Source organism: Geotrypetes seraphini, chromosome 11 (assembly GCF_902459505.1).
Source record: "Geotrypetes seraphini chromosome 11, aGeoSer1.1, whole genome shotgun sequence".
In the NCBI taxonomy this organism is placed as follows: Eukaryota; Metazoa; Chordata; class Amphibia; order Gymnophiona; family Dermophiidae; genus Geotrypetes; species Geotrypetes seraphini.
In genome coordinates, this window is record NC_047094.1 from 58,777,476 (window position 1) to 58,803,642 (window position 26,167).

At 45.4% G+C, this 26,167-nt stretch overlaps 1 protein-coding gene across 8 annotated transcripts in view; it reads right to left on the reverse strand.

The window, feature by feature from the left end:
• The window catches only part of CREBBP (CREB binding protein), a 676,455-nt gene extending 650,492 nt beyond the window's left edge, over nucleotides 1-25,963 (reverse strand). For 4 of the 8 annotated variants that reach the window (XM_033962549.1, XM_033962545.1, XM_033962547.1 and 1 more), the window contains exon 1: nucleotides 24,699-25,962. In XM_033962549.1, the coding sequence (XP_033818440.1) occupies nucleotides 24,699-24,783 (85 nt within the window). In that variant the 5' untranslated portion in view covers nucleotides 24,784-25,962. Of the gene's footprint in view, nucleotides 1-24,698 lie in introns of all 8 variants that reach the window. The other 4 variants (XM_033962544.1, XM_033962542.1, XM_033962548.1 and 1 more) reach the window with 2 other exon arrangements.
• Between the last annotated feature and the right edge of the window lie 204 nt (nucleotides 25,964-26,167).

A 26,167-nucleotide genomic window follows, 5' to 3' on the forward strand; every position in this document is an offset into this window, starting at 1 on the left:
CAGATGGTAAAGGAGGGAGGGAAGGGTGGTGGTAGAAAGGAATAGAACAGACATTGAAAGAGGGTAGAGAGGAACAGATCCTGAAGGGAAATGTGGAAGACAGAGTGGGAAGAAGACAGATGCCAGACTATGGGGGAGCGGAGGGAAGAAGATGGGTACTAGACCAATTGGGGGAGGGTGAAGGGACGGCACAGTAACAGCAAATGGAAGACACAGAGAGAAGACACACAGTGGATGGAAGGAATTGAATGAGAAGATGTGGAAAGCAGAAACCAGACAACAAAGGTAGAAAAAAAATTATATTTATTTATTTATTTTTTGCTTTAGGATAAAGTAGTATATTAGTTGTGTTGATAAAAATTTATAAACAAAGCCCTGCCAGCTGAACATCTCTTTATCTAGTTCAGCAGCAGGAACTTTGATTTATAAGAAAGGAATAAGCTAAATATTATAGTACTAAGGCTTACATGGATGCTGCGGGGACGGTGACGGGGCGGTGAATGGGATGGCAGTGGCGGTGAAGAGAATGGCGGTGACGGGGCGGTGCAGAGGATGGTGGGCCGGGGGCAGGGCGGTGACGGGGACAGATTTTTCCCCCGTGTCATTCTCTAGTAACAGAAAGCTCATGGCTGAATAACCCCCTAATGGAGAAGATGACAATGATGAAGCATTTATAGTTGTTCTTTACCTTCTACATCCCAACTTTTTCTTACCAAATGTGTCAAAATGATCAGGTGTCCAAAATATCCCCTAATTAAAAAACACACACAAATACTTTTCTACAATAGTTAATATATGGCTAACTACATGTACCTTCCATCATTTGCCAAGCTCAAAGTGTTCTCAGGTGAATGAATCACTCTTCTTATTTAGCCATTTTCTTGATAAATCTGAGATTCCAAAATTGCTCTTTTACAGTACAACACTAAATCCATACACATACATTTATGAATGCCAACATAAAAATCCTATACAATTAAACAACAAATTTTTAAAAAACTGACCTAACAACTGAAAATTCTCTCATGCTTATTCAACTAGTTAAAGATACACGGATTAAACACTCCCCCCCCCATTACTAAGCCCCTACCATGCCTTAGTAAAAGACAGCCTAAAATTGCTAAACTTTAAGGGCTCCTTTCACTGAGGTGCGCTAGCATTTTTAGTGCAGCCTGCTTAAAAGGAGACGGTGGCGGCTAGCGCGCCTTTATAAAAGGAGCCCTAAATCAAACAGCTCCTGAGTTCATAATATTAACAGTTTAATACTGCAGGACCGTGAAGATTAAAAGATTAAAAGATGGTACAAATTGATTGAACTTAACAGAGGTGAAAAATAGTGGTTAACAGCTCAAGGGAACCGTTATTGAAGATCAGCTGTCTAGATACTTCAGGAACATATGTTTTTAGGCGTTTCCTAAATTCCCCATTAATAGGTGTAAGCAATTGTTCTAGATCTTTACCCCATAATGCTGCTTGATGTGAGAAAAGGTGTTGATGATGTCTTTTGAGTTTACATCCTCTAACTGGGGGGGAACATAGAAAAAAGCAGCAGAAAAGGGCTATAGCCCACCAAGTCTGCCCATTCCAAGTATCCCCTCCCCTGAATTTACTCCCTTAAAGATCCCACGTGAGTATCCCATTTTTTCTTAAAATCTGTCACGCTGCTGGCCTTTATCACCTGTGAGCTTCTCTTATGTCTGTTGGCTGAAAAGGAGAAAAGGTCAGTTATGTATTTAGGGGCTAGACCATATAGTACTTTAAAGCAGAGACAGGCGAACTTAAACTTTACGCATGCCTCCATCAGTAGCCAATGCAGCTGTCGGTAGTAAAGTGTCACGTGATCAAACTTCTTCAGCCCAAAAATCAGTTTGACCACTGCATTTTGCATTAATTGTAATCATCCCATATTATTTTGGGAGATTGCTAAATAGGCAATGTTACAGTAAAGCACAGTAACTTACCGTAACAGGTGTTATCCAGGGACAGCAGGCAGATATTCTCTACATGTGAGTGACGTCACCGATGGAGCCCCCCTAAAGGACGTTTTCACAAGCAGGCTTGCGATTGGCCCGCGCATGCATGCGTGCCCCTCCCGCCCTGCCTAGGGCATGCATCTCCTCAGCATGTCCTCAATTCAGATAGCAAGCAAAGAAGCCAACCACAGGGAGGTGGGTGGGTTGCGAGAATATCTGCCTGCTGTCCCTGGATAACACCTGTTTACGGTAAGTAACTGTGCTTTATCCCAGGACAAGCAGGCAGCATATTTTCTACATGTGGGTGACCTCCAAGCTAACCAGAAAGGGATGGAGGGAGAGTTGGCAATTTAAGAGAATAGATGTTGCAAAACTGACTGGCCAAAGTGGCCGTCACGCCTGGAGAAAGCATCCAGACAGTAGTGAGAGGTGAACGTATGAACCGAGGACCAAGTGGCAGCCTTACATATTTCCTCAATGGGAGTGGGACGGAGGAAAGCAACAGACGCTGCCATCGCCCTGACTTTGTGGCCTGTGACTAGACCCGGCAGGGAGAGACCAGCCTGAGCATAACAGAAAGAAATACAAGCGGCCAACCAGTTAGAAATGGTCCGCTTAGAGACAGAGCGACCCAAGTGATTAGGATCGAAAGAAAGGAACAGCTGGAGAGCAGAACGATGAGGAGCGGTGCGCTGCAAGTAGAAGGCCAGTGCACGCTTACAATCAAGAGAATGTAGCGCCACTTCCCCAGGGTGAGAATGGGGCTTCGGGAAAAACACAGGAAGAACAATAGATTAGTTGATGTGAAAATCAGAAACAATCTTAGGCAAGAACTTAGGAAGGGTACGGAGAACCACCTTATCATGATGGAAGACAGTGAAAGGTGGGTCCGCTACCAAGGCTTGAAGCTCATTGACCCAACGGGCAGAAGTGAGAGCAATAAGAAGCACAACTTTTCAAGTAAGATACTTTAAGTGAGCCCGCGCTAGCGGCTCGAACGGGGGTTTCATCAATTGAGCAAGGACCACGTTAAGATCCCAAACCACAGGAGGAGGTTTGAGGGGCGGATGAACGTGGAAAAGTCCTTTCATGAAGCAGGAAACCACAGGATGAACAGAGATAGGCTTCCCATCAATCGGCTGATGAAAAGCAGCAATGGCACTAAGGTGGACTCAAACCGAAGAGGACTTGAGCCCAGCGCCAGACAAGTGCAACAGATAATCCAGGACAGCTGTCAAGAAGGCAGGCAGCGGCTCCAACTGCCGAGTAGCACACCAGGAAGAAAAGCGGGTTCACTTCTGATGGCAAGTGGACTCCTTCCGAGACGCCTCCAGGACATCCAGCACAGGCTGGGAGAACTGGAACGAGGGCATTAAGTCTCAAGGAACTAAGCTGTTAAGTGCAGAAACTGGAGGTTGGGATGAAGCAGAGAATCCTGACTCTGTGTAAGCAGAGAAGGAAAAATAGGCAGAGGAAGAGGCTCCCTGGAACTGAGTTGCAACAGAAGGGAGAACCAAGGTTGTCGGGGCCATCGAGGAGCTATCAGAATCATGGTAGCATGCGAAGACTTGAGCTTGACGAGAGTCGTCAGAATCAGAGGGAATGGAGGGAACGCATACAGGAACTCGTTCGTCCAATCCAGAAGGAAGGCATCCGCCTTGATCCTGAGTGGAGTGTAAACCCTGGAGCAGAAACGGGGCAACTTGTGATTGAGGGGGGACGCAAACAGATCGACGTTCGGAGTCCCCCAACGAGCAAACACCAGACGCAGGGTCATGGAATGGAGGGACCACTCGTGAGGCTGCAGAAGACGACTCAACTTGTCTGCTAGACAGTTTCGCTGGCCCTGAATGTAAACAGCTCGAAGGAAAATGTTGCGGCGGATGGCCCAATCCCAGAGCCGCATTGCCTCCTGGCACAGGGACCTGGATCTCGTGCCCCCCTGTTTGTTGATAAAATACATGGCGGCCTGGTCGTCCATGCGAACTAGCACCACTCGGTCGCGAAGCAGACAAAAGGCCTTCAGAACGAGGAAAATCACTCAAAGCTCCAGAAGATTGATGCGACACAGGCGGTTAACATAAGAACATAAGAAATGCCTCCGCTGGGTCAGACCTAAGGTCCATCGCGCCCAGCAGTCCGCTCACGCGGCGGCCCATCAGGTCCAGGACCTGTGCAGTAATCTTTTATCTATACCCCTCTATCCCCTTTTCCAGCAGGAAATTGTCCAATCCTTTCTTAAACCCCAGTACCGTTCGCTGCCCTATAACGTCCTCTGGAAGCGCATTCCAGGTGTCCACCACACGTTGGGTAAAGAAGAACTTCCTAGCATTTGTTTTGAATCTGTCCCCTTTCAACTTTTCCGAATGCCCTCTTGTTTTTTTATGTTCTGAAAGTTTGAAGAATCTGTCCCTCTCTACTCTCTCTATGCCCTTCATGATCTTGTAAGTCTCTATCATATCCCCTCTAAGTCTTCTCTTCTCCAGGGAAAAGAGACCCAGTTTCTCCAATCTCTCAGCGTATGAAAGGTTTTCCATCCCCTTAATCAGTCGTGTCGCTCTCCTCTGAACTCTCTCGAGTAACACCATATCCTTCTTAAGGTATGGTGACCAATACTGGACGCAGTACTCAAGATGCGGACGCACCATCGCCCAGTACAGCGGCAGGATAACTTCTTTCGTTCTTGTTGTAATACCCTTCTTGATTATCCCCAGCATTTTATTCGCTCTCTTGGCGGCCGCTGCGCACTGTGCCGTCGGCTTCATTGTCATGTCCACCATTACCCCCAAGTCCCTTTCTTGGGTACTCTCATTCAATAACATCCCTCCCATTGTATAGCTGTGCCTCGGGTTTCTGATTCCCACATGCAATACTTTACATTTCTCAACATTGAACTTCATCTGCCATCTCTCTGCCCATTCTCCCAATTTGTCCAAGTCCCTTTGCAATTTTTCACAGTCTTCCTTTGTCCGAGCTCCACTAAATAGTTTGGTGTCATCCGCAAATTTTATTATCTCACTCTTTGTTCCTGTTTCTAGATCATTTATGAATATATTAAATAGCAGTGGCCCGAGCACTGAGCCCTGCGGGACACCACTCGTGACTTTCCTCCAGTCTGAGTAGTGTCCCTTCACCCCTACCCTCTGTTTCCTACCCGCTAACCAGTTTCTGATCCATCTATGCACGGCTCCGTCCACCCCATGGTTCTTCAGTTTCCGGAGTAGACGTTCATGAGGCACCTTGTCAAAGGCTTTCTGGAAATCTAGGTATATGATGTCTATGGGGTCTCCTTTGTCCATCTGTTTGTTAATTCCCTCGAAGAAGTGCAATAAGTTGGTCAGACACGATCTCCCCCTGCAGAAACCATGTTGGCTGGTTATCAGAAGTTCGTGTTTTTCAAAATGTTCATCAATTTTTTCTTTTATTAGTGCTTCCGCCATTTTCCCCGGAACAGAGGTCAGACTCACCGGTCTGTAGTTTCCCGGGTCTCCTCTTGATCCCTTTTTAAAGATGGGCGTAACGTTGGCTATCTTCCAATCCTCCGGAATCACACCTGTTTTCAGAGACAGGTTGCAAATTTGCTGTAGTAGTTCCGCTATTTCCTCTTTTAGTTCCTTCAGCACCCTTGGATGGATTCCATCCGGACCCGGGGATTTGTCAGTTTTTAGTTTTTCTATCTGTCTGCGCACATCATCAAGGCTCACTTCTATGGATGTTAACTTTTGTGCTTGATTTCCATTGAAGAATTGCTCAGGTTCCGGTATGTTGGTTGTGTCTTCGTTTGTGAATACAGATGAAAAGAACATGTTAAGTCTTTCTGCGACCTCTTTCTCTTCCTTCACCGCTCCCTTCCTGTCTCCGTCATCCAGTGGTCCCACCTCCTCCCTAGCCGGCTGTTTCCCTTTAACATATCTAAAGAACGGTTTGAAATTTCGTGCTTCCCTGGCTAGTGTCTCTTCATACTCTCTTTTGGCTTTTCGTACCACACGGTGACATTCTTTTTGATACTTCCTGTGCTCTCTCCAGTTTACCTCAGTTTTGTCCCTTTTCCATTTTCTGAATGCATTTTTCTTATTGCTTATCACTTCCTTCACTATTTTAGTTATCCACGCCGGGTCTTTTATTCGACTCTTGTTGCACCCTTTTCTGAATTTGGGGATATATAGATTTTGCGCCTCGCTCACCGTGTCCTTGAAAAAGGACCAGGCATGTTCTACCGTCTGCCATTTTTGGGAAGTGTTCCTAAGTTTCTTCTTTACCATTCCCCTCATTGCTTCGTAGTTACCCTTCCTGAAGTTAAAAGTTGTCGCTATGGTTCTCTTTCCTTTCAGTATTCCTACTTCCATCTTGAACTTGATCATATTATGATCGCTGTTTCCCAACGGTCCCACTACTTCCACTTCCTTTGCAGGTCCCCTTAGCCCATTTAGGATTAGATCCAGAGTGGCATTTTCTCTTGTCGGTTCTCTAACAAGCTGTTCCATGAAGCAATCTTGTACAGCCTCCAGAAATTCTGTCTCCCTAGCGCATCTTGAACTTCCGAGACTCCAGTCTATCCCAGGGTAGTTGAAGTCTCCCATAATAACCGTGTTACCGCCTTTGCATTCTCGCTTCATCTCGGCTTCCATTTCTTCATCGATGTCTCCGGTTTGTCCGGGTGGACGATAGTATAGGCCTATCTTTATTTCAGGCCCTTTCCTTCCTGGTATTTTAACCCATAGTGATTCTAGCTTGTTGGTCGTCTCCGCTGTGTCCATTCTTGTTGATTGTATGCTTTCTTTTATGTATAGTGCTATTCCACCTCCTTTCTGTCCTGACCTGTCCTGGCGATAGAGCTTGTACCCCGGCACGGTTGGCACGGGACCAAAGACCCTGGGTGCGCAGACCGTCCAGATGAGCCCCCCAAGCATAGGTCGACGAGTCCATCGTGAGGACCTTTTGCGGATGAGGAGTATGAAACTGAAAACCTCTGGAGAGATTGGAAGAGAGCATCCACCAATGGGGAGACCTCCTCAACAAAGGAGTCACGACAATGTGTTGGGAGAGAGAATCCTGAACCTGGTTCCATTGGGATGCCAGAGTCCATTGAGGAACACGGAGGTGAAGTCTGGCAAAAGGAGTCACGTGAACCGTGGAGGCCATGTGACCTAGGAGGACCATCATGAGCTGAACCGGCGCCGAGTGCAGATGGGTCACCATGCAGCACAAACAGATAAGAGCCTCCTGACGAAGTCGAGGCAAGAAGGAGCGGAGACGAACCGTGTCCAGGACTGCTCCGACGTACTCGAGAGACTGGGTCGGACAGAGGTGAGACTTGGGAAAGTTCACCTCGAAGCCGAGACTCTGAAGGAGCAAGATGGTCTGACTTGTCGCTTGCAGGATTTTGTTGTGAGAAGTCGCTTTGATTAACCAGTCGTCGAGGTAGGGAAACACCTGCAGACCGCAGAGGTGTAGGGCCGCAGCCACCACAACCAGACATTTCATGAAACCCTTGGAGAGGCCGCCAGGCCGAAAGGAAGAACACGATACTGCAAATGGAGATTCCCATCCGGAATCTCAAATACCGGCGAGAGGCCGCAGGTATTGGAATGTGCGTGTACGCCTCCTTGAGGTCCAGTGAGTATAGCTAGTCCCCCTCGTCCAAGAGGGGATACAACGTGGGAAGGGTGAGCATTCGGAATCGTTCCCGGACCAGAAACTTGTTCAGATCACAGAGGTCCAGGATCGGACGCAGATCCCCCATCTTCTTGAGTACCAGAAAGTACTGGGAATAAAATCCGGAGTTCCACTGCTCCGGGGGAACCTCCTCGACCGCCCGCAGGCGAAGAAGAGCCTGAGCTTCCTGTAGGAGGAGGGGAAGCTGAGACTGAACAGAAGGAAACTCTCTTGGAGGCAAGTCTGGGGGTATGCGACTTTAAGTGGAGGGGGTACCCCTCCCGGATGATAGACAAGACCCACCTGTCGGTGGTAAGACTCTCCCACTGGGTATAGAAATGATGGAGATGTCCCCAATGGGGAGGGGGGGAAGGCTCCAGGAGGAAGGGAGCCCGAAGGCTCGAACTGGAATTGTCAAAAGGACGGCCCAGTCTTCGCCGGGGCCGGCGGCTGAGTCTTAGGTTGACGCTGCTGCTGCTGCAGGGGCCGTTTCGAAGGAGGCCTAGAGAAAGCAGGAGTGGATTTTTGTGGATACCTCTGGAGAGGAATTTTATATTGATGAGCCGGAGGGGCCTTAGGTTTAAGTTTCACCAGAGACGCAAAGGATCGCTCGTGGTCCAAGAGGTGCTTCGATGGCCGCCTCGATGGAATCATCGAAGAGCTCATGACCCACACACGGGAGATTGGCAAGGCGATCCTGTAGATTCAGATCCATATCCACAATCCGGAGCCAAGCGAGGCGACGCATGGCGATCGCAAAGGCTGTAACTCTCGAGGACAATTCGAAGAGGTCGTAAGAGGCCTGAAACATATACAGGCGGAGTTGGGAGAGGGTCTCCTCAAGGAGACGAAACTCCTTGACGCCGAGGCTCTGGCATGACCTCCCAGAACGAGCCAAGAGCATTTATACAGAACCGGAGGTAGGACGTGAAGATGAAATTGTAGTTAAGGACACGGTTCGCCATCATCTAATTCTGATAAAGGCAAGCGCCTCGATGGGGAACATACACTAGAGTCCAATTCAAGGACAAGCTTGTGTCTGGACGGTTTCGAGGTCGGAGACCTGCCCCAACAGGGCAGGGAAGACCGGGATCGTTTAGAAGAGGCAAGCCTCGCCGCAGTAGCGGGGAAAAAAGTAGTCCCCGGCCTGGACCCCCGAAAAGTCACCGGCGACTCAGGGGAGGAAGACTCACTCGAAGGAATCCGACGAGTCTTACAGTTGAGGCCTCAAGAGACAAGGGGACGCTCAGGCTGGTCAGACCGCGACTGGGTCGAGACCAAGGTCAAAGGCATCGAAGTCGGGACTAGTTGGCTTACCACCGAGGAAAACTGTGTGGTAATAATAGCCTTAAGCATGTTCTCAAACACAGGCACCGAGATCAACGGTAGGTGGGTCGGAAGTGCAGCAGTGTGCACCATCGGGGGCGACCTCGAGGAAGAGTATTTCCTACATGAGGAGGCACGCTTAGATTGATGTCTCGAAGACGCCGATGAGGCGGCGCTCACATGAGACTCCGAGGTAGGCTTTTTCGCTGGCATACCTGAGGAGGGAAGAGGAGACTTACCCGAAACCGGAGTAGCAGGAGAGGCCAGGCCGGAGCCTTTGAGGCCGACGGGGACTACGAGGCCGAGGCGCCCAACGAGGGCATCGAGGCCGAGCTCGAGGCCAGTCCCGCAGGATCCATGGGGCCAAAGAGTTGGAGAATCTTGGCCATCCGTCGACGAAGAGCCCGCGGTTGTAAAGTTGCACAACGGGGACACAACTCAGCGCGGTGCTCTGTACCCAGGCACTCCACACACCAACGATGAGGATCGGTGATGGAGATATACCAATTGCACTTAGTAGGTTTTAGGAGTTTTTTTTAGGTTTTTTATTTATATTTGATGGATCGCTTATTCAAATTACTAAGCGATTTACAGCTTCATAAAAGCGGGTTACAATAACTAAACAACAAACATAAGTCTTAGAACTAACAATTTTAAGACGTACACAAAACGTAAGGATAAAGGGGTAAAGTTACATCTTCATGGCTTAAGAGAAGAGAGAAAATAAGGGTTGAGACAATGGGAAGGGGTAAAAAAAAAAAAAAAAATTCCGGGCCCTAATGTTTGTATCTAAAGAAGAAGGTTAAAGATTAAATGCATCTTTAAAAGGACAACTTTTTGGAAATTTCTTAAATTGACTGAGGTCTTTTTCTTCTCTGATGTAATGAGAAAGAGCATTCCACAACTGGGGAGCCATTACTGAAACATATCGTGTCTTCTGGTGCCTATGATTTTTAGTGAAGGGACTGTAAGGAGCTTTTGAGTCGTCAATCGAACGAGGCCGGAACATAAGAAAAGGCAGGGCCGAGGCCAGAAAAATATACGAACTGAAAAAAAATGAAAATAAAGAAAATAAGACACGAGCACAACGACTCAACAGAAACTAACTAAACAAGCCGCGGTGCAAGAGGGACAATATCGCGCGAAGCAAGAGAGCAGTGCTTCTGGCTCCTCGGAAAACAAAGAACTGCGGACACGCTGAGGAGACGCATGCCCTAGGCAGGGTGGGAGGGGCACACACGCATGAGCAGTCCAATCGCAAGCCTGAAGGTCTTCAAGCAAGTCTGCTTGCGAAAATGTCCACTAGGGGGCTCCGTCGGTCACCCACATGTAGAGAATATGCTGCCTGCTTGTCCTGGGATAATCAAGTTGACTCAGTATGAGGGATTGTACCAGAATTCTAAATGCTGACATAGCAAAATATGCTCTAATGGATCAAAGTTTCCAGAGAGTGAAAAAACCCTTTCTGATTAAGGAGTCTACTTGGTCTTTCATGGTTAGGCACTGATTTACTGTTACACCCAATACCTTCATAGTAATCTGAATAGGATAACTAAGTTTATTGATGCATAGTGGTGTTTTGGTGTCAAGCGGATGTGGCGAAGCTACAAAAAAATTGTTTTTTCTGAATTAAGTTTCAGTTTGAATTCAGTCATCCATTGCTCCACCAAATTTAGTGCTTCTGATGCCTTGGGAGTAACCTCTGAGAGAGAGTTAGCAAATGGGATGAGGATCATAAAGTCATCTGCGTAACTGATATCACCTCTAAGTTGCATGATATGATTAATTTGTTTTGCTCTACTCTGTGCTGTTACCTGTTCTATTTAACATCTATCTGGCACCACTGTTGCTGCTGGAATTAGGGTATATTGCTACGCAAATGACCGCTTAGATCTGTCGTATACTCAAGCGGTATAACAAGTTTTAATAAAACACAAAACATATTATTAGCAAAAGTTGACCTGCTTTCGCTGTCCTTAAATATTGTTCTTGGATATCTTGAACAAGTTCAGAGATGGTTTAAAAATAAAAATAAAAATAGACTGATGGTAAACCTTGATAAAAGTTTCAGCTGCTAGTTGACAGGGCATTTGCCTATGCCAAATACATCCTTGAATTTTGAAGGGGAGAGAGATACCCCTTTGTGGAGAAATTCAAATATCAGGAGATTATGGTCATTACAGGATAATAGGTTGGTGCTTCCGGCTGTAAGTAGAACATGTTGGGAAACCACCCATAATAAAGCATTTTTTCTATGTAGCACCTAATCTTTGGAATCAGTTTCCACAGCATATTCATACCGAAGTAAATATCAAGGCTTTTAAGACATTACTAAAGACACTTTTTTTTTTCAGTTGGCATTTGGTGTAAACTCTTTGCCAGAAGATACATTTATTGAGGACTTCTCAGGTACCCTTCAATGCACAGGACAATGAAGACTATTAATGTTAACATTGTATGATGGTGTTCGCTGTGCTCTCTGTGCGCTATCCTATATTTGATGGTGTTCTTTTTATATTTTGTTTTTGAAATTTTATTGATGTAAACTACTAAGAATTATTACACTATTGTAAGATTTGGCGGTATGTCAAATTTTAATAAACAAACATATGCTTCATTTACTGAACTGTATTTCACTTCTACTATTAACATTTTTAAGAGATGTATCAATGTAATGTAATGTAATGTAATTTATTTCTTATATACCGCTACATCCGTTAGGTTCTAAATAGCATACTTTACTATTTGGCTGAATATGAATCATAGGTCTTGAGTTTTAACATAACAAATAATAGAAGAAACAATGAGAAACCAGAAATCAGATGTTTATTTTAGTAGGCTTTAGCACAGCAGAGCCCTGGATTATTTGAATTTAAATCGCTTTTTGGCTGAATACAAATAATGCTTTCAGGGCACTATTCCAGTTCGAAATTAATCGAATATGAATACTCCATACAGCCCTATGGTGAGATATGAATGTTTTTCCATGTTGTTTATTATGATATCACTAGTATTCTGACATTTATTTTTAAAACTTTCTATTTCATACTACCATTCTAGGCAGATCTAGGTGAAGTAGTCAGAAGCACAGTTGGTATTCTCGTCAATCCTCCCTATCAAGGGTAAATGGCCAAGGCAGATAAGCTCGCTTCCTTGAGATAAATGTGAGGCTGCGTGGATAGTGTTGTTGAGAGCGTTTCGGCTTCCTGGACCATAGGATGATTTTCCAAGGGCTGGTGAACAAGAATGGTGTACATCTGTCAAGGAAACTGGCTAACCTACTAAAAAGGGTTTTAAACTAGAATTGTTGGGGCAAGGTGATCAAAGACCCCAGGTAAGCAAATCACTAAATACCTCTAAAAAAATAGGAAAAGGGGGCAAAGCCTGGAAAGCAGTATATACTAATGCTTGAAGTATGGGAAACAAGGTTCTGGATTTAGAGGCTATGATGGAAGAGGTCGAGTTGGATTTAGTAGCAATCACAGAGAAGTAGCTCACGGAGAACCATGACTGGGATACAGTTATACCAGGCTACAATCTGTTCAGGAAAGACAGGGTAGGAAGAAAAGGAGTGGGGAGTGGCAATATATGTTAAAGATCATATTAAAGCCATACAATTGCAGGATCTACAGGGCAAATAAGCAACACTGTGGGTCAATCTGGAAAGAGGGAATTGAAAATGTATTTACATTGGTACAAAATACAGGCCTCCTTCACAGAAAGAGAAAGTGGACAGAGATTTAATAATAGACATTCAGAATATAGCTGTACAAGGGAAAGTATTACTAATAGGTGATTTTAACATGCCAGATATTGACTGGGATTAGAGAATGGCACAGGGACAAATTTTTCCCCATCCCCACAGGAACTCAATTTTCCTGTCCCATCAAGTTTTGTCATTGTCCCTGTCCCATTCCTGTAAGCTCTGCCTTAGCCACACAACCCTCAAACTCTTGTGATTTTAAAGTATTTGAGGCTTATGCAGATGAGGATGGAGCTTACAGAAACAGACCGGGACAGGAAAATGAGTTCCCGCGGGGATGGGGAAAAATTTGTCCCCATGTCATTCTCTAATTGGGGTATCCCTATTGTGAGGTCATGGATTCTCTACAAGGAGAACTATTACAACAGTTGGTAATGGAACCCATGCGGGACAGGGCCATACTGGACAGTGCTTACAAACTGAGAAAGTATTTCTGATGTTACAGTGGGTGATCATCTGGCATTCATTGATCACCACACGGTGTGGTTTAATATTAAGACATGTGTAGAGAAAGCTCATTTGAAAGTTCTAGCTTAAAAAACAAACAAACTGTTCAGATGGGGGATTACATCAAGGAATAATTACCTGGATAGGAACAACTGGAAGAAGTAGGAAACTTGATGTTTCCTACTCATAACTGAGGTGGTAATGCATTCAACAATGGAAGGCCAGCTATATAAAAAAATATGATCTATATTCTATCCCCCCCCCCCCCAAAAAAAAAAAAAAAAAAAAAAAAAAACAACAAGCACAAAATAAAGAACATCCAATAAGTTTTGGGATTCAGAACGTAAAGATCGTGATGGCAGATGCAAATGCAAAGATGCACCCATGACTACTGAAATCTGCTCAGCTATTACCTTAAACACTAATAAAAGTATCTTATACAATATACCCCCGCGAATTCACAGTTCGCAAATCGCAGACTCAGTCTTTTGCGGTATTTTCCGACCGCCCATTCCTGATACTGAAGTCAGGCCACACCAATCAGAAGCTGCTTTGACACACCATCAAAGCAGCTTCAGATTGGTGTAGCCCAACTTTAATTCCTGGAAGAGGTGGTCGGAAAATACTTAGAATGATCCCACACCCGATTTTCAGCACCTGCCGGCACCCCAGCTGCCCTTTCCTGCCTCTGTTCCACTCCTAAACTGCATTTGCGGTTTTTTGAAATTCGCAGGTGTTCCTAGAACTGAATCTCCGTGAATTTCAGGGGAGTACTGTATTGAATTTAAAACTCAATTGACAGCCAATGCAATTTCATTAAAATAGGTAAAATATGATTAAACCTTTAAAGTCCACATAGAACATGAGCGGTTGCATTTTGAGAGGTTTGCAGACCCCGTAATACTTCCTTTGGTAAACCAACCAGCAAACAGTTACAATAATCAAAATTCAGGATTATAATATTCTTATTATCAGTCTAAAGTTCTGATCATTAAGCTAATCTTTCAACTGTCTTAACTTTAATTTTGAAAACAGTATAGACCAGTGGTCTCAAACACGTGGCCCAGGGGCCACATGCGGCCCACCAGGTCCTATTTTGAGGCCGTCGCTTTGTTTATCATAATCACAAAAGTAAAATAAAAGTTTCTTGACCATATGTCTCTTTAGCTATAAATGACAATATTATAATTAAGACTTAGCCAAAAGGAAAAGATTTATAAACTATAAAGAGTTTTACATCATGCAAAATTGTCATTTCTTTAATAAGACATTAACTATTTTTTCTGCGGCCCTCCAAGTACCTACAAATCCAAAATGTGGCCCTGCAAAGGGTTTGAGTTTGAGACCACTGGTATAGACCATTTTCTGTACCTGACTCTACATTTTATATGCAGGATCAATAATAACTCCAAGTGAATGCATAGTTTTCACTTACTTGATAACCTCATTATCTAATATAAATGAGTGAAGCACTCCAACTATTGGATGTGGAGCACGAAATATCACAAGAGTTTTAGCTATATTTAATTTCAAACATAATAGCTCAAAACTCTCAGAAATTTACATTTCAACCTTTAAAAAAAATTGATCAGCAGCATTTTAGCCTTCTCGCTAGGATTCAATTTGCCATTGCAAAAGGTTTCTCTTGATGGTATTCTGGCTTATATTTGGTAATTTTGCTATTGTTTATACTGTTGAAATTTTAAATTGTGTGTCAAGCTGTACTTGCTACACTGTACCACATTGAGTGAATATCTTGATAAAAAGGTGGTTAATAAATCCCAAATCAATGAACTCCTAGTTTAATCATCTCTCTTGGAAAAAGCACAGTTACTTACCGTAACAGGTGTTATCCAGGGACAGCAGGCAGATATTCTTAACACATGGGTGACGTCACCGACGGAGCCCTCGGTACGGACCTTTTTAACTAGAAGTTTCTAGTTGGCCGCACCGCGCGTGCGCGAGTGCCTTCCCGCCCGACGGAGGAGTGCGTGGTCCCCAGTTAGGATAAGCCAGCTAAGAAGCCAACCCGGGGAGGTGGGTGGGACTTAAGAATATCTGCCTGCTGTCCCTGGATAACACCTGTTACGGTAAGTAACTGTGCTTTATCCCAGGACAAGCAGGCAGCATATTCTTAACACATGGGTGACCTCCAAGCTAACAAAGAGGGAGGTGGGATGGTTGGCCATTAGGAAAATAAATTTTGTAACACAGATTGGCCGAAGTGTCCATCCCGTCTGGAGAATGCATCCAGACAGTAGTGAGTAGTGAACGTGTGAACTGAGGACCAAGTGGCCGCCTTGCAGATTTCCTCGATGGGCGTGGAGCGGAGGAAAGCCACGGAAGCAGCCATAGCTCGGACTCTGTGGGCCGTGACAGTTCCTTCCAGTGAGAGACCGGCCCGAGCGTAGCAGAAAGCAATACAGGCAGCAAGCCAATTTGAAAGTGTCCGTTTGGAGACAGGACGACCCAAACGGTTGGGGTCGAAAGACAAAAAGAGCTGAGGGGCTGTTCGGTGAGCTCCGGTACGATCAAGATAGTAAGCAAGGGCACGCTTACAATCCAGCGTGTGCAACGCCTGTTCCCCAGGATGCGAGTGAGGCTTAGGGAAGAAGACGGGCAGCACAATGGACTGGTTGAGGTGAAAAGCTGAGACCACCTTGGGAAGGAATTTAGGGTGGGTACGCAAAACAACCTTGTCATGGTGAAAAACAGTGAAAGGTGGGTCGGCAACCAGTGCATGTAGTTCGCTAACCCTCCTGGCAGAGGTGATGGCAATTAGGAAAAGCACCTTCCAGGTTAGAAGCCTGAGAGAAGTAGTGGCAAGAGGCTCAAACGGAGGTTTCATAAGAGCTGAGAGAACCACATTCAGGTCCCAGACGACAGGAGGAGGCTTGAGAGGCGGTTTGATGTTGAAGAGGCCTCTCATGAATCTGGAAACCAGAGGATGAGCCGTGAGAGGTTTTCCAAAAATAGGCTCGTGAAACGCAGTGATGGCGCTGAGGTGGACTCTGATGGAGGTAGTTTTGAGGCCAGCGTTGGACAGAGAGAGCAAATATTCCAAGATAGTTTCCACCGCTAAGGAGGTGGGTTCCTGATGATGCCGGAGACACCAGGAGGAAAATCTGGTCCACTTCTGATGGTAACATTGGAGAGTGGCCGGTTTCCTGGACGCGTCCAAAATGAGGCGGACCGGTTGAGATAGGTTCTCCGGAGAGGTCAGCCCGAGAGAAACCAAGCTGTCAGGTGGAGCGAAGACAGATTGGGATGTAGCAGAGACTGATGCTGTTGCGTAAGTAGAGTAGGAAACACAGGAAGAGGAATGGGCTCCCTGGAGCTGAGTTGGAGCAGGAGGGAGAACCAGTGTTGGCGAGGCCACCGAGGTGCGATGAGAATCATGGTGGCGTTGTCCTTGCGGAGTTTGGACAAGGTCCGCAACATCAGAGGAAGTGGAGGGAAGGCATACAGGAACCGATCCCTCCAATCGAGCAGGAATGCATCCGGGGCCAGACGGTGAGGAGAGAAGAGTCTGGAGCAGAATAGGGGCAGTTGATGATTGTGAGGAGCTGCAAAGAGGTCCACCTGCGGAGTGCCCCATCGAGCAAAGACGGAGAGCAGAGTCGGGGGGTCCAACGTCCACTCGTGGGGTTGAAGGATGCGACTGAGATTGTCGGCCAGAGAGTTCTGTTCGCCCTGGATATAGACCGCCCTGAGAAAGAGATTGCGGTCCGTGGCCCAGGTCCAGATGCGCAGAGCCTCCAAACAGAGGGGGCGAGATCCGGTACCGCCTTGCTTGTTTATGTAGTACATGGCGACTTGATTGTCCGTGCAGAGGAGGAGGACTTGAGGGCAGAGGAGATGTTGGAAAGCCTTGAGAGCGTAGAACATGGCTCTGAGTTCCAGGAAATTGATGTGATGACGACGCTCCTGTGGGGTCCACAGACCCTGGGTGCGTAGATCTCCTAGGTGAGCTCCCCATGCGTAGGGGGACGCATCTGTGGTGATGATCATAGAGTGGGGGGGCAGATGAAAAAGCAGACCCCTGGAAAGATTTGAGGAGTTCAACCACCATTGGAGAGATTGCTGAAGAGATGATGTCACAGATATGGGATGAGAAAGAAGGTCCGTAGTCTGTGACCATTGGTTGGCGAGAGTCCACTGAGGTGTACGAAGGTGGAGGCGTGCCAGAGGAAGGACATGTACCGTCGAGGCCATGTGACCCAGTAGGACCATCATCTGTCGGGCAGGGATGGAGGGGTGCCTGAGTACCTGACGGCAGAGATGGAGCAGAGTTCGCTGGCGATCGGAGGGGAGAAAGGCCCTCATTAGCGTGGTGTCCAGAACTGCTCCAATGAATTGAAGTCGCTGGGTGGGAAGCAAGTGCGACTTGGGGTAGTTGATCTCGAACCCCAGGAGGTGGAGGAGAGAGATGGTGTGATGAGTGGCTTGTAGCACGAGTTGAGATGAAGGTGCTTTCACCAACCAATCGTCCAAGTAGGGGAACACCTGGAGGTTGTGAGACCTGAGGAAGGCCGCTACCACTATAAGGCACTTGGTGAAGACCCTGGGTGAGGAAGCGAGGCCGAACGGTAGCACCTTGTACTGATAGTGATGGTGCAGTACCTGGAACCGCAGGTAGCGGCGAGAATTTTGATTGATGGAGATGTGAGTGTAGGCCTCTTTGAGGTCCAGGGAACATAGCCAGTCGTGTTGAGAAAGCAGAGGGTAGAGCGTGGCAAGGGAGAGCATTCTGAACTTCTCCTTGACCAGACACTTGTTGAGGTCCCTGAGATCGAGAATGGGACGGAGGTCTCCCGTCTTTTTGGGTACCAGGAAGTAGCGGGAGTAGAATCCCTGCCCCCTTTGATCTGGAGGCACTTCTTCGATGGCATTGAGAAGGAGGAGGGATTGAACCTCCCTCAGGAGGAGGGGGGTTTGAGATGAGTTTGAAGCAGACTCTACGGGAAGGTTGTCCGGAGGTAGAGTCTGGAAGTTGAGAGAGTAGCCGTGGCGGATGATGTTGAGGACCCACTGGTCCGATGTAATGATTTCCCAACGGCTGGAGAAAATGGTGAGACGACCTCCGATGGGTTGTGGAAGAGGTAGCAAGGGTGGATGACTGGCTATGCCCTGGAGAGAAGAGTCAAAAGGGCTGAGTTTGTTTAGTAGGCTGAGGAGGCTTAGAGGGTTGAGAGGCCTGAGATCGAGCCTGAGCGTGATGTTGCTGTTGACGGGGCCGCCTAGATTGCTGGGGAGGCGGATTGAGTGGCCTGGCTGAGAACCTCCGTTGATAAGATGTTTGTGGCCGATAAGGTCGGGTAGGCGGTGCCTTCTTTTTCGGCTTGATCAGGGTGTCCCACCTGGTCTCATGGGCAGAGAGTTTCTGGGTGGTGGAATCCAGTGACTCTCCAAAAAGCTCATCCCCGAGACAGGGGGCGTTGGCCAGACGGTCCTGGTGGTTGATGTCCAGGTCGGAGACTCTGAGCCAGGCCAAGCGACGCATGGCTACAGCCATGGCAGAGGCCCGAGAGGTGAGCTCGAAGGAGTCGTATATTGAGCGGACCATATACTTGCGCATTTGGAGAAGGCCAGAGATGTGCTGTTGGAATAGCGGGACCTTGCGCTCAGGTAGGTACTTCTGGAGGGCAGACAGCTGTTGGACCAAGTGTTTGAGATAGAAGGAAAAATGGAAGGAATAGTTGTTTGCCCTGTTGGCAAGCATGGCATTTTGGTAAAGCCTCTTGCCAAACTTGTCCATGGTCTTACCTTCTCTGCCAGGAGGGGTAGAGGCATAGACACTGGAGCCCTGAGTCTTTTTCAAGGTGGATTCCACCAGAAGGGACTCATGGGGCAATTGAGATTTGTCGAATCCAGGAATAGGGATGACACGGTAAAGGTTGTCCAGTTTACGGGGAGCACCCGGTACCGTGAGGGGATTTTCCAAGTTTTTGTAGAAAGTCTCCCGTAGGATGTCATGCACGGGAAGCTTGAGGAACTCCTTAGGAGGTTGCTCAAAGTCTAAGGCTTCTAAAAAGGCTTGGGACTTTTTGGAGTCAGATTCCAGGGGAAGGGACAGAGCAGCAGACATTTCCCTCAGAAATTTAGAAAAAGAGGACTGTTCAGGTTTAGAGGTGGCATCAGGTGCCGATGGTTCCTCATCAGATGAGGAGGGATCCTCCTCGGTACCGAGGGGAGTCTCCTCCCATAAATCAGGGTCCCTGACCTCTGGTGCATGTCGGGACACTGGGGTGGAGGGTGCGGTGTGGCGAGTCTTGGACAAAGATTTACCAGAGCGCACCGAAACGGTACCGGGGGAGGACGATCGGCGTCGTTCTCGGTCCCGAGAAGAGTGCCGTACCGCCTGGTGCCGAGGAGGATCCACTGTGGGTTGAGAATGAACCACTGGATCATCATGAAGTTGTTGGGCTGAAAGGATCGGCATAGAGGTGTTTACCGGTACCGAAGGAGTGGACACCGGGGGCTCGGTGCGGGGCTCGGGCCGGTCTGGTACCGGAAGGAGCGGTGCCAGGATAGAGGGTAGCAGTTGTTCAAGTTGTTTCTTCAACTGCTCCTGAAGCTGAGTTTGTAGAATGGCCGAGATACGGTCATCTAGGGGTGGCATCGGAACCGCTTTCTTTTTCTTCGGTTCCTTGGATGCCGCTCCACGCCCCGGCGATGAGGAGGCCGATGACGAGGCACTCACCGATATCGGGGCGGAGCGTTTACGGGACCGGTGCGATGCCGGTAGAGACGGTGTCGCCACCGTAGCAGGAGGGCGCTCGAGGGAAGAGGAAGGCTTCTTAGCCGGCTTACCTGGCGCCAGCGGCGCCGATGCGGGGTCGGTCGGTGTCGAGCTTGACGGTGCCGATTTTTGCGGTACCGCCGTTGAAGGTGAGGAATCCATCGCCGACTCGGTGCCGAAGAGAAGGGTTTGCTGGATTCTTCGGTTTTTAAGAGTTCGTTTTTGCAAAGTGGCACAGCGGGTGCAGGAGTCCGCCCGATGCTCCGGACCCAGGCACTGCAAACACCAATTATGTGGGTCAGATACGGAGATCGGGCGTGCACACCGCTGGCACTTCTTAAAACCGACCTGCGGGGGCATGAAGGGGAAGATAGCCTCCGCAAAATCGAAGTCCGAGGCCTGTATAATGGCAACAGGCCCCGCCGGGGCAAAAACGAAAGAAAAAGGAAAAATCAAAGTTTTTTTTTTTTTTTTTTTTTTGCAATTCAAATAAAAAGGAAACCCGAAGGTAGAAGGAGAAAAAATTGAGAACAAAAGCGCGAGCGGGAAGGCAAAAAGTGATTTCAACGGCCGTTGAAAAAATACACGCGTCTTCTTCGCTCCGCGGAAACGAAGAAACTGGGGACCACGCACTCCTCCGTCGGGCGGGAAGGCACTCGCGCACGCGCGGTGCGGCCAACTAGAAACTTCTAGTTAAAAAGGTCCGTACCGAGGGCTCCGTCGGTGACGTCACCCATGTGTTAAGAATATGCTGCCTGCTTGTCCTGGGATAAAAGCTGCATATAACATCTTGGCATTTTGCATAACAATAAAACATACTATAATATTTTACTAGATCTTACACGCAAGACAAGGATTTTAGCATTAAAATGCTGTACATTATGACCCAGTTGATTCCTCTTGAGAAACACCTTTAGAACTAGAAATAATATTTCTTATTATAATTACTTCCACCTACTGAGATGAACATCTTGATCCTTAGATCATGGAATAAATTCCAGTTTAGGATTTAGACAGTAAATCTGTTCACACTTTCAAAGAGTATGAAGAAATATTAATAGCAGCCCAGTAACCTGTGACTGTTCTTCAAATATTCAGGGCGTTGTGAGCTCTGGTTCTGGCCCATATACACAAAAATGAAAGAAAACCCTTAATACATAGGAACTCCATAATATACTTTTTTTAAAGACATGGTTTTGATTGTATACTTTGGAATGTAAAACTATTTTCCTGTTTTAATAAAACCACAATATTGCCATTTTATTCCAAATTGTCTTATATTCTTGAGGAAAATAAAAGCATTTAACATGATTTTTTTTAAAAGGTTGTTTTACTTCACAATTGCCAATATTAAAAAAAAAAACTCCCCAAAACTATTGGTACAAACTCAATAGAACTAACTGCATGCAGCCATCAGGATATACAAAGCATGAAAATCTGAACAGTGAATTCAAACAATAAATTTAACAAGGGTGTATTGCTTTGTACTTTGATTCCCAAAAAATGCTGAAATTATAAAACAAAACTTTGATATTAGACTAAAGAAACAAGCAAAACTTTAATAGGCAATTTGATTTTCTGAACATTACTACAACACAAAAATACAAGTTCAGGACAACTAGCTGAATAGCCAAATACAACTGTCCCTTCTACTATATACAGTACTCCCCCAAAATTCACAGGGGTTCCATTCCAAGACCACCCGCAAATTCTGAAAATCCACGAATATTGGATGTGGTGCTAAAATGGCTAAATATGCCCTCCAAATCAAATTTAAATAGAGTAGAATGTGTGTTCTCACCAATAATGATGAAGGTATGGACAGGAAAGCAGCAAAGCAGAGGATTTACAGCTCATCGGGTGGCGTCTCTTTTTGGCAACATCATAGAAATTTACTGATACAGTGCTCCTGATTGCCGCCTCCTTCTTTATGTAGGTACGGTGCTTTCATTAATGCCATAATGGCATGCTACTGCAGCATAACTTTTTTGTTCTAGGAGCATATCCAGCAGCTCAACTTTCTCCTATCTTGGGTGGCGTCTCTTTTTGGCAACATCATAGAAATTTACTGATACAGTGCTCCTGATTGCCGCCTCCTTCTTTATGTAGCGTACGGTGCTTTCATTAATGCCATAATGGCGTGCTACTGCAGCATAACTTTTTTGTTCTAGGAGCATATCCAGCAGCTCAACTTTCTCCTATCTTACACTTCTTCTGGCGCTTTGATTCATTGCGTTTGGGTGGCATCTTAGGGCTTTCACCAGTTCGTGAAACACTCGAGATAGCTACCCTCTGACTGGCTACTTTCAAAACTCCCGCCAAACCTTTTCAATCATTCCGATTGGCCACTGTGCTTCCAGACAATTTGTATATGTAAATTTAGTTTGCAAGGAATGATTGAAGCATGGGATCCCTAGACAGTATGGTTCGGATTCCCAAAGTTAATAGAAATGGCATTGATGCTGCAATTCAGACATGTACAGTAAAACCTTCCTTGCCACCATGAAGAAACGACGACAGTACAGTACATGGGGTAGAACGAGGCAGCGATCGGGAGTACAGTATCAGTAAGTTTCTGTAACGACAATAAGAAATAAGAATTACTGTTTAGTATATGGTTCTAAATTAATTCTCGTCAGGAAAATAAGAAAAACTGCAATTGAGTGAGGGAAATTTGCGGATGAAAAAACTGCGAATGACTGGGGGTGCAAAATCTGAAACGCAAATAAGTGGGGGAGTACTGTATGCTCAAATAGAATTTATGTCCACCAACTCTAAAAACAGACACCTGCTGTTTAAGCCAAGAAAAAAAAAGACTGTTTTAAACCTCCACACAAACCAACATGTCATATGTAAGAGTGATGAACTGAATATATTTTTTTCTTGTTCATGAATTAATTTTATGCTACAGAAGTCATTTACTGTACTAAAATGTTATCATGCATGATCTGCCACTGAGCTCTACAACAGATAACATGCAATAAAAGTATATTTTCAAAGAACCTTAAAGGCTTATTGTAAAACAAAATTAAAAAAAATTTTCTTCTCAACAGGTTTATACTATGAATAGATATTTTCTTAAAACCATGATTTATCACATATCACTAGTAAACAGTATAATACAGCAACATGTATTTTCAAATTCAAAAGTTCTAAAACCAGTTTGCTCAATTTCCAATAAAATTCAGTAAATCTAAATTTCTTTGTGCCCCCCAAAAGTCATGAATTTCTGCACCTATAAAACCCCAAGTCACAAAACAATAATGCTTCATACTGGCAGCTTAATTATAATATAATGTGATGTTTAAGCAACTGTTCAACTGCATGTGACACATACAGTACATAAAAGCTGAATTTTGCTAGATCAGAGTAGAACCTCTGTGATGGACTGCTTTCTAAGACTCACCATACCTAGGGGTCCCTTTTACTAAGGCGTGCTAATCGTTTTAAACACTAACACATCAATAGACTATAATGGATGCGTTAGCGCACTTAGTAAAAGTACCCCTAATCAATGTCAAACAAAGGAAATTGGTTCTCACTTTTCAGAGATTCAGAAAGTTTGAAGCATTTTATCGGTAGATCAGAAAGCACCTACTTATGCCAGTTTTGTGGAAAGGCTTCAGTGCTAACTCAGTAGATACCATCTACCTACACTACTAAGTTGTTTTATGGAGGGGAGGGATGAAGTACTTTGCAACCAGTCATCCAACAAACTTATGTTAACATTTATTTTGCAATTATAAATCTAATAAGATAGTATTTTAAGACATAATGATGTTTGGCAATGAAAGCTATGGCCATTAGTACCTTTACACATCATTGTCTCATTTAAGAATGCACAAATGCTTATACGAAAAGCAAATACTGGATAGCCATCATCTACTGTGCTATCTTATACAAGACTTAAAACATATTGTCCAAGACTATTCAGCAATGAGGAATAAGTTTCAAGTCATATAAATGGGAAAGCAGCATTGAAACATTGAAAGAAAGGGATTATAATACTGTGCATAAATCATAATTAATAAATTCCAATATATATTTTATTGCATGTTTGGAGCCAACACCAAACTTTTAGATATTCAGATGAACATATGTGAGCATATAGGGTGTTTAAAAGGACTATAACCAAAACTTACTTCTGATTTGCAGTTACCACATAAAAAAGCCTGCATCTATACAACATATAAAACACAACTGAGCATTATACTGTACATGGGTACATATATCTATCTGTGTGTGTGTGTGTAAAAGGCCTACTACGGTTTTAATCTCTACAATCTTAGTGTCAGCAGCACTTTTACATTGCAGAACAGTACTTGAATTATACGTTGTTTTTATCACAATATCATCTGCATTCTGTATGATGTATAATATGGTCATCTATATCATTATAAAAATACATTTAAAAAAAAATCAGACTTGGGCACCTTTAATTCTACAAAATCATTACATATCTAGTTAACATACAGTATATGTGCATGTGCAAAATGAATTAACACACAAACGCTTAAAATCAGTACTTAAGTTTTCTAAACCATGCTTCTATCACGGTTCTATAGGTTATGTGGAAGCAATTCCAAATTTTATGTACAAACTACATTTATCTCGTCTTCCTTCTAAATGAAAATTGAACTGATGTTATTTCCATATTTTTAGTGACTTACCATGTTTTCAAACTGCCTACATAAATTATTGCCTTTAAAAAAATGTTGCTTTATTCGCACGTATAGGGCTAGTTCTGTATTGCAACCTATGGCCAGGACAGCATTCCAACCTCGGGTCTTACCTGTACTGTCACTGGCTGAGAATCCGGGCGAGTTTAATTTTGCTCGTTTCGGGTTAGACGGTCCATCCAGCAAGTTCTCAGCCATTTTATCCTTCTTAAATCTTTATTATGTTCCTTTTGTATATTTTAATGTAAAAGAATAATAAATAATTGTCCAAAGATGTGCGTGTTAATTTAAAAATAAAATCCAAATTGCGAGGCCTTTCTTCTCACTCCTACCCTCACATCATTTAATTCTCTTCTTCTATCACGGCCACAATACAAAATTGCAGAGATTAGAAAATAATAATAATAAAACTAGATCTCAGCAAAGTGGCAACAGCGCCCCGCTGCGCCCTAATAACACAACACCCACATTTTGCATGGACCCAGCACCCTAAGGTCTCCCAAACCCTAAGGGCCCACTTTCCCCACCCCACGACCCCCCCACCCCCAACACTGCCAATAACCACAAAACTAATGACAAATTAATCCCCAACTCCACAGACAGTGCCCAGGGCAAAAGAAGGGAATGAGAACGGGACTAACATAACCCACCCCAAATAATAAGCAAACTAAGTCGTATTGGGGGGGGAAAGGGCATGTTAAAAAAAAATCTGAGGGTAACTCAGTCTGGGGACATTTTGTCATCTCCCTCTTCCTGCACTCTGCAGGTCCCGGCTTCTGTGTGATTTTTTAATGACGCTTAAATTTTTTCTCCTCCGCTGAAGCGCTTCAGTTTTACATCCAATGCTTTTCTACCTCCCAGACTCTGTTTTCTCTGGTTAAATAGAGGAGGGTAGCATTTAGCGATCCACCAAGATATCCTACCCTAGCCCCAGCTCCTGCCGGGTCAGGACAGAGTTGCTGAGGCTTCACCGCTCTCAAGAAAAACAATAAGCAAAAGAGCTCCAGAGTCCCCCCCCCCCCTTTCAGACCGGAGAGCGCCGCTCACGGGGCCGCTGAATATCTCCTCCCCCACCGCCTAGGAGCCCAATTTTCCAACCCGAATGGGTCCAAAGAGATAGGAGATTTGCCGCAGATAGGGTTCGTATTGGCTCCGATCTGCCTAGAGTCTGCAGTGCCGAATAAATCCCTTCCGAAATCCCGGCTCAGATCCGCGACAAGATGGCGGCTGTTGATTCCTCAATTAAAAAAAAGTTTTTTTTTCTCTTTTCCAGAGACTGAACGGGAGGGGGAGAGAGGGAGGGGCTCGCGTAGGACGTGGGGCACGTACGCACCGGAGTCGACCACGCCCTCCGGCCGAGCCGTACGTCGGAAAAGTAAGATCCCGGGCGTGAAGCTGCTGGACCGGCTTACGTTTGATACTATTTTTATTTACTTTGTATCCGACGTTATCGCTGTATACAAACCTGAAGAAAGTGGTCTTGATTGAAAACATGGGGCTGGTTTAGCGGTTTACATAGATTACAGCCCAAACGCAGATTTATAGAAGAGTGGAAGGAAAGACGTGGTAGAGTGCTTTTTTT